Raw genomic sequence first — 8,826 nt, 5'->3', positions numbered from 1 at the left:
TTAGCATAATTACAATTTTGATACGGTTTCTATTCAATACAAGTGTCGTTTTGGTATAAGTGTTTTTTGCCTTTTATGGAACATATGATATATGTAGTTAGTAATTCGATATATAGTTAAAAGCAAGTAAATCAATTCAATACATAGTAATAGTGCAATTCTTTCTTAAAAACCAATACCGTAGCAAATCAAGAGAGATACCTTTTCCCAAACTGTACCCAAATCACCTTCGTGATACGATTTAAACGGTCACTTATGGCATTGGAATTGGTATAAAAAAATTTCAAAATTAAAATTCACATTTACCCCTAACTCTATACATTGATCAAGGGAATTAATTACCCAACGTCTCTTTACTTGTACAGTTGTACTCATTGATATATCTCTATTCCTTCGCACATTGGTTTTAAACCTTTTTTTTTTTTTTAGGTAGCAATAGCAACATTGGTTTTAAATAGAAGAGAGGAAGTTTTGGGTTTGAGGATTGATCATCCAACCGATCCTTCAACTGTCATTTAATGATACTAAATTTTCTCTCTCTCATTATAATTACTTACGCTATGAGAGAGTACACAAGGTGAACATTTAATGACAAATCGATATGGATAATGACTTCCTAAAATTAGAGCAAATAAAAGTAAGATCATATTTTCTTTTACCTATGGTGAGGAGGGAATCTATTTGATTAAGGAATTTAACTCTCTAATTTTATTGAGAAAGAGTATTTAAGGCCTTGGTCAATTAAGAAAAAGAGTTAATGATGAAACTCACTATTTGGCAGGATTTCAATAATCGAGATTGGATTAGCTAGATTGATTGATATGGATTGGAATGTTAATTTCAGCCAATCTATCTTTTTTTTTATCCTTGCATGAAAACTAGGGTTAAGGCATTAAATTTGGTGTTCTTGGGGTGATCTCGTAATTCCTATAGGGTGGAGACACCAGTGTCCATCCATGGATTTTTCTTCCTTTTGTTGCATTTCGCTCAAAATGTTGAATGGAGATGGTACATTAAGTTGTTCACAATGGTCAACTTGATCCTCTTCCTAGGATACCAGATGGGGAATTTTAGGAGAGCTACTGACTACTACTTTTTCTTACTCTGCTTAAAAAGAACTTTTCATATCATTGGTTGGAACAAGAAAGAGTTTGAGCTTGATGCAAATGGTTAGAACAAGAAAGAGTTTGAGCTTGATGCAAATGGTTAAAATATCTTTTGCTTTATATAATTATCAATCAAATAAAAAGTTATTCTATGTATCAATCCTTACATCTCTCACAACCGATGGGATGGCAGCTAGTTTTGATATGTAGGAGAGATTATTATTGTGAAACTCAATGTTTACATTGTATTTGCGCATCAAGTCACCATACACATGGATTTAAGAATCAAGAATCAAATCAGTGAATTGATTGATTCATATTGAGATCGACCACGACTAATCTAGTTGATTCCACTCCATTTTTTCTATTGATTATCGGCATTAAGTGGTTCAATTCTCAATTCCACTTTTTGAAATCTTGACCATAAATGAAAAGATTCTCTCTTCACCATGGTTAACAAAATTTTTTTCCCATAAAAGTCCTAGGGGGCAAATTGGCCTCCAATCATGCACACTGATTTTCAAGTTTGCCCTTTAGAATTTAAATGGCTTTTCCGGGCTTATTTCCCTCCGGGCTACTCATCTCCAGGCTTTTTGTTTGTGGACTTGTGGTCCATTTCTAAAAAGAAAAAGGTTTCCTCAGCAGGAAATATAGAGTACTTCCAGTAGTAGCGTAACTATGCTACAACATGGTTAATACAGGATGACTGAGATTTTAATCTCGAATCTGAAACACACAAATAGTGGACCCCATTTGATAAGTATAAATATCGATAATCTAGAGATATGAAATTAATTACCATATTAAGACCACTTAATAATTATTAACCAAAGGATTAAAAAATAAGCAACGATTCCCAAAACCACGGTACATATGGTGGCTTAAAATGGCATTTTCTAGCAGACATGAGCAGAGTAGAATCTCATCTGCTTGTCTCTCTCTGTTTCTTTCTTCACTATCCTTCATGTGCGTTCTCACCGGAGACAGGACTTTCTCACTCTCAGGCATGCTCTCTCTCTCTCTCTCTCTGGAAGGATCACTTTTGGTTCATTGCTTTGTTATTCTTATTACGTTTCAGTTCTTTTTGGTTCCTGGAGAATTCTTTTGGTTGCAGAGGTGGGTTTTACTGGTGGGTTTTGGGTTTTCTTGCAGCTATACTAGAACGAAAATTAGGTTTCTAAAGAATGTTTTAAGATTGATGAAACTTGCAAAGGTGGGTAGAAATGATTGCTTCAATAAACAGTTGTTTCTATTCTATGTAGCAGTGTTGGACTTTTCTTTGAGTTCACTTCATGAGATCTGAAGAAGTTTTTTTTTTTTTTTTAATTTATTTTTTGTGCTCCAATGGGTCGGCTTGCAAATGATAATGATGATGTTTTGTTTTTTTTTCCCCTAAATTCTGCATTTTCTGTGTTTTTTCTCTTGGGAAGTTTAAAAAGCATCGGGGGATTTGCTGCGGATTGCTCAAGATCTGTTTTTCAAGGTTGTTCTGATATTACATTTTTTGTTTTCTTTGGGTTATTAAAATGGTTTGTTTATATACTTTTTTGCTTTTTAGTTTGGCCATTTTAAATTAAGCTTAGTGAACGTTTAAGGTTCCTCTCCCCCACCTCCCTTTTTTTTCTTTTTCCTCATTCTTATTCCTTTATTCCAAAACTGCTTGATCTATATCAGAGCAGTTGGGGTTTTGGAATTTCTCCTTTTTCAGTTCTTGTTTTACAGATGCATGGTGTGTTAGCACTGAGTATCTAAGTTCATCTATCTGCTAACTTACGTTTCTGTAAGTTATGCTATTCCTCATTGTTTATAATTTATTGGTTGCTCATCTCAAACTTTCCTGATCGATCAAATTGGGTTTCTGAGCAGGAGATGATTAAGACCTGGTACTACGCATGCATAGTTATTCTGTAGCTTGTATATTGTAGACCTAGAGTTTTCTTCAACCATTTGATTCTTCTGCTTGATGTGGGGACTTACTAGCCATTGTCAAGGTCTTTAACTATTTCAAGGACTAGAATCTTGTTTTAAAAGTAAGGAGGTAATCATCTCGAAATCTGTTTTCTAATGTGAATGGTCCTTTGCTTAATTATGGGGAAAAAAAAATCTTGGATTAGATGGGTTTGTGTTTTCACTGTTTTGTTCTTCATAATGAATTTGTGGGTTGCTGAACATGATTTATTAATTTATTATTATTATTATTTTTTTTCATTTGTTGCAGCAGTTTCTATCTGCTTATGGGGTTGGATACAGAGCTGGAATTTCAAAAGTATCACAGAGTAGGTCAGAGTCCTAGAAATGTCCGTCGTTCTCGTTGCTATAGTTCAGAAGTTGATGACAGAGATGTGAAAGGAAAGCCCACAAGCAGAGCCTACCAATTAAAGATCATAGATCAGGATTACACGGAAATTAGTTTTGATGAATCCCAGGATTCCTCCTGTAAAATCATGCCATATGGACCAGCTAGGTTAGCAGGTCATGAAGAGCTGAAGAGGGGTTCTATATATCAGAGCTCAAAAGAAGTGAGGAAAATGAAGAAAATGGGAGAGTTTGAGGGAAGAAAGATTGAATTGTTGCGCAGTAGTGACACATCTTTGTCCTTCCAGATTGTCGACTCTCTTTCTCAGTCAAATGATTCAAGCTCTCATGAGCAGCAGGAAAGATCATCACCAATGTCCTCAACAACAGAACTGGGCACAACATTGGATAACAAGACCTACTTGACAACAAATTCTCCAGACTCCCTGAATTCCAGATGTGATTGGAGTGTTGATCCATTGAACAGTAGTCATTGTTTCTTGGAAAGAGATACAGTCCTTACTCTACACAAGTCCTCATCAGCAAAGGTGGTAGTGTCCCATTCACCCTTTTGGTCCGACAGTCATAACTCTAAAGGCAGCCCAAAGGTCCGGTTCAACCCCATTAGGAGGATGTTTGATCCAATCATGAAGTCTAAATCTCAACCGAGTCAACCTGTTTCAGTGGCAGAATTTGGTGACATAACAACTTTAGGGTTAGCAAGCATTAGGAGGAAGAAGACAGTTTGCAAATCTCTGTTGCATGATTTTTCCAACAGTGTACAGAAGGAAGAACCCAGGGCTCATTTTGTGAAGAACAATCAACACAGGTTGGATGTGGCCTCATCACCTGCTCACCTACATGGGCTTCTTAAATTGGACTACAAAAATGGAGTTCCAATTCTGGAGTTCTCATTGAATGACCTAGAAGATACTCTTGTGGCTAAAACATGGAAAGGCCATAATGCTTTCAATTGGGTTTATACCTTCCACTCTCTGAACAATAGAAGAAAGATAGGTACCAGTGGATGGGATTCAAAAGAGAGGCACAAAGAGGCCTCAATGGTTGGTCAGATGCAAGTTTCCTGTTACTTATGTTCCAAAATGCAAAATGCTGGAGGCTTTGATAACTCTATGATGACAGAGTTTGTCTTGTATGATATTGCACATGCAAGGAAGAGTTTTGCTACACAAGAAAGTCCCGACTGTCAAGCAGACTCTATTAAACGTACCAAGGGTCCTTCTAGTGGAGACTCAGATAAGGGCTTTTCTATGGATTTGAATGTTGTCTTAGATCCAGCAAAGCTCAAACATCAAGCCAGACATGCTTCTGGCAATGATTATTCAGATGTTTCAACACCTTACCCTTGGGCTCCTGCAGATTTGCATCCATACCTTGAAATTGCAGCAGTTGTCATTCAAGTTCCATGTCAAAAGAGGGAAAGCCTTAAAGACAAACAAGGTGATTGTGGGAAGGCTTGTTCAAAATTAGTTGATTTCTCTTTGGTTGAGCAGAGAAGTGATGACACTAACCACAACATAAGTCCAGCAAAGGTGAAGGTTGTGACTTCAACTGGGACACATGGTTTGCCTAGTACTGAAGATGGTAAGGGCCCTTCACCATTATTGGATCGATGGAGATCAGGTGGAGGCTGCAATTGTGGTGGCTGGGACATGGCCTGCCCCCTTGTTGTTTTTGGGAATCCCGATATCCAAAATGTGGGTGATCATCATGTGGGAAGTCAACAGCCTTTGGAGCTCTTTGTTCAGGTATGCTTTTTATTCAATGCTGATTGTGAGATAACTGTGGACTGGTTTTGGATAAAGGTAAATATGCAGTCTCAGTTTTGAAGATGATAATTTAGTTAACAGAATATGAAAAGGCCAGGTGCTCCTGCAGGGATTCGGGAAGCATCATTCCTTCTTAGGAGACCTTTCCGGTTATGAACTTAGATGGACTGTTTTGACCATGCAGTCAATATAACCCACTTACTCTCTTCCTCCATTTTATTAGTTGGCCACTACAAGTATTACCTAAACATTTGACTGCATCCATCAATTTACCTTAAAGATCTCCCATGGGGGTCTGTCAAATGATGGTTCAGATCCTGCATGTTTTCCATTTCCCTGGTCTGTCTGTTTACATACTGTAGATTCCAGGCAAATTATGACATTTATATTATCCTGTTATAGGATGCACAAAATAAGTGGGTGAGCCTATGGTGCCACGGTTAAGTTGCACCATTGCAACATGTTGGTCACAGGTTTGAAACTTGGAAACAGTCTCTCATGCAAAGCAGGGGGTAAGGTTGCATACATTTGCTCCTTGCAGACCCTGCAGTAACAGGAGCCTTGTGCTCTGGGTTGCTCTTCATAGGACGCACAAAATAATTTAGTTCCAATTGATTATTCATATTCTGTTATTCCCGTGAGTAGTCTTTCATAATTTGTTATTTATTTGTTGTCTGTTATGTAGGGAGGAAAAGAGAAGATGCCCGCATTGACCATAAATCTTATTGACGAGGGGCAGTATTCAGTTAATTTTCATGCTCAGTTATCCACGTTGCAGGCTTTCTCAATTTGTGTTGCTATATTGCATAGTACCGCAGACTGTACTGCAGCTGGGCAAGAGAGGACCACCCACAGGTTGCAATGCAATTCACTGAAGTTGCTGCTTGAGGAGGAAGTGAGATTCTTGATTGAAACAGTTGCAGACGAAGAGAAAAGGAATACAACAAAGATGTTGGAAGAAACCCCACCATCTTTTGTAATCAACCCACCCTTTTCTCCAATTGCACGAGTGTAGATATAAGCTGAATTGCTTAGTATGTTGGCCAGATTTTGCTGGAGAAACCCAGCCTAAGTTAAAACAGATGTCGAAGTTGCCGGCCCTGTTGCATGGACACTTCCATCAAGGAGCCACCCATATGTCTGATCACATTCGAGTGCAGGGTGCCATCCTTGTGTCTGATCAGACTCAAGTACATCATTCTGTACCAAGTTGCATTGGGTGCCATGAGAAAAAAGTTGCATCCTTACCATATCCTGCTAACATCAAGTGTCAGTTGCTGCTATTGGTGGAGTATCACTCCCTGTAGGTGTTGAAAACCGTCCTCTGGGAGTGTGGGTATTGTTCAATTCTTTGTAGTTGTCTCTCGATCTAAAATTTTAACCGATTAAGATCTTGTCTATAGTATTTAATAGAGAGGAGGAAAAGATGTGCATATACGGCTGAGAAATAACAGTTCTTCAACCTGTGATCTGCAGGGTTGGGTTTTGATTGTAACAGTATCCATTGCTTACATGAAAAATACAGTTCTTTCAGTGCTTTCAGCCGTTGATATATATATTTTACTGCATCCCAAACTGTCAATTTTCTTCATTTTTCGACTTTCCTTGAGCCTTTTGTGCTTATGTAAATACTAGATGGAAGATTTTTGTGGTAACCTGCTCTTGTTGGATTTTCTCTAGCAATCTCTCTATGAATAACATTACCATGAATCATACAAGCACCAACTGCATTCTGAAACATTGGACTGCCCTCTGTTCCTTCAAGCTTCTGATCTTCAACACTTCTTCCCAGATCCCTCTTGCTTGCATGAACACTCAGGATGAGGTTGTGTACATGCATGACCATGTACCCATTTGCCTGATAAAATTAAGTTTCCAAAAAAAAAATATAATAAAACCAAATAGAGCCATCATAAGAAAGTAGAGATGCATGTTCAAGGGATCCCGACAATGTTGATATGGCTGAATAAGCTTCATGTCTCTTATCAGGTAAATCTGAAAGATACTAAAGAGAACCAAAAAGAAGAGATGTGAGGATAACCGACTAACCTCCTCAAGTACACGAATAGCGTAGACGTTATTGCGCCCACGCTCATAGCTTGGGAAACAAGTATCCAAGGCAGGTCTTGCCATAATGTCAACTCTCCCATGCATCATTAATTAATTACTCTAGAAAGATGCCTTTTTCCCTAAAACGGTCACCTCTTTAACTTCAGATTATGTTTAAGTTCAATTTGAAACAGCTTAGGCTCCAACCGTTTGGCTAAACGCCTAAATGAGACATATGCCATTTTGAACTTGAAGCAACAGTGAGATTGTGGGAGTGGTTGGCTTGCAATAGCGACAGCCCTCCCATGTATTATCACCCTAGATGCCTAGTCCCCCCACGGTCACCTCTTTAACTTTTTAAGATTATGTTTAAGTTCAATCTAAACCAGGTTAGGTTACAAAAAAAAAAAAAAAATGCAACTGTTCATTCAAAATGCTACCAGAATATTTGGGATTGAAACTTGGAGAGAGATTATCACCAGGTCTTACATGTGAGACTTGTGAGTATTCAATTTGTCTCATTTAAAAGGGACCTGTGTTGAATACTTGCATGTATGACAGGTGATTGCAGCTGATCTAATTTCGATTGAGACTGTGGGAGTGGTTGCTTGCAATAGAGATTCAGTTCATGGTATTAGATTTGACATTTGTTACGGTTGATCCCTATATAATATCGATATGTATCAGTTGGTATTGGTCCAAATTCCAAACTGATAAAAAATTCAGAAAGAGGGGAAAAGTAACTGTCCCTGGTCGCATTGCCTAAGCGAAATTCAGCGGAACCTGAAAAGACTGCCCTGCCCCCTGAACCGCTTCATGATCCAAGGCTTTGCCAGACCTCTTGTTGTAATCTTATTAGTACAAAGATCAAGTTTTTTAAGGTCAAGAGATCACATCTGGATCATTCCATCATTTATTTATTGGTGAAGGGAAAATTTGTCCTTAAACTCATGATCAAATTCAATCTTAACCAGATTAGGCTCCAACCTGAAAAAACAAGAATCCGGATTTGGATTCATCCAAAATCAATGGATGGACCGAATCAATTGATCCCATCCGATCCAAATTTTCAAACCTTGACTCCAATCGTCCAACCAAATTATGCCAGTTGGTGACGTCTTTGGATTAGGGTTTAGAAACCCAAAATTGGAATCTTATCGGTCCTAGCCGATTTGGATTAGAATCGACCTAAATTTTTTTTTTGGGAAAATTACGCCCCCTCCCCTGTAGTTTTCTGAAATTACACGTAGATCCAAGGGTTTGAACGAATTATACCCCCTCCCTTGTAGTTTATAAGATTCTTACAATTAGGTCCAATCCGTTAATTACCGTGAAATTGGGACCGTTAGTTGCTGACGTCAACTAATATGATACCTTCAAATGCCTAAAATACCCTTATATACACTTAATCTTACCTATTTACCCTTCCATTAAAATAAACAAAAGAGGGCTTTCAACCTTCTTCATTATTTTGTACCCAAACAAAAAAAATATCCTGTTTCATTCTTCAGCTAACTTGGAACATCGAAGTTGAGAAGATCAGAGCAAATAACATAGAGCACCGTAGAGTATAGCAGAGAGCACCG

General features: G+C 38.0%; 1 protein-coding gene across 1 annotated transcript; it reads left to right on the top strand.

The window, feature by feature from the left end:
* The first annotated feature begins 2,116 nt into the window (after nt 1–2,116).
* Nucleotides 2,117–6,759, top strand: LOC122087458. The gene is made up of 3 exons (XM_042656608.1): nt 2,117–2,222; nt 3,325–5,170; nt 5,877–6,759. The coding sequence occupies exons 2-3, from the start codon at nt 3,341–3,343 to the stop codon at nt 6,204–6,206; spliced, it is 2,160 nt and encodes a 719-aa protein (XP_042512542.1). The 5' UTR covers nt 2,117–2,222; nt 3,325–3,340; the 3' UTR covers nt 6,207–6,759.
* Nucleotides 6,760–8,826: the final 2,067 nt, after the last annotated feature.

The sequence above is a fragment of the Macadamia integrifolia genome, chromosome 8, assembly GCF_013358625.1.
Source record: "Macadamia integrifolia cultivar HAES 741 chromosome 8, SCU_Mint_v3, whole genome shotgun sequence".
Lineage (NCBI taxonomy): Eukaryota > Viridiplantae > Streptophyta > Magnoliopsida > Proteales > Proteaceae > Macadamia > Macadamia integrifolia.
Note: the sequence above shows the minus strand (reverse complement) of the source record. Positions and strands in the feature narration are given on the sequence as shown.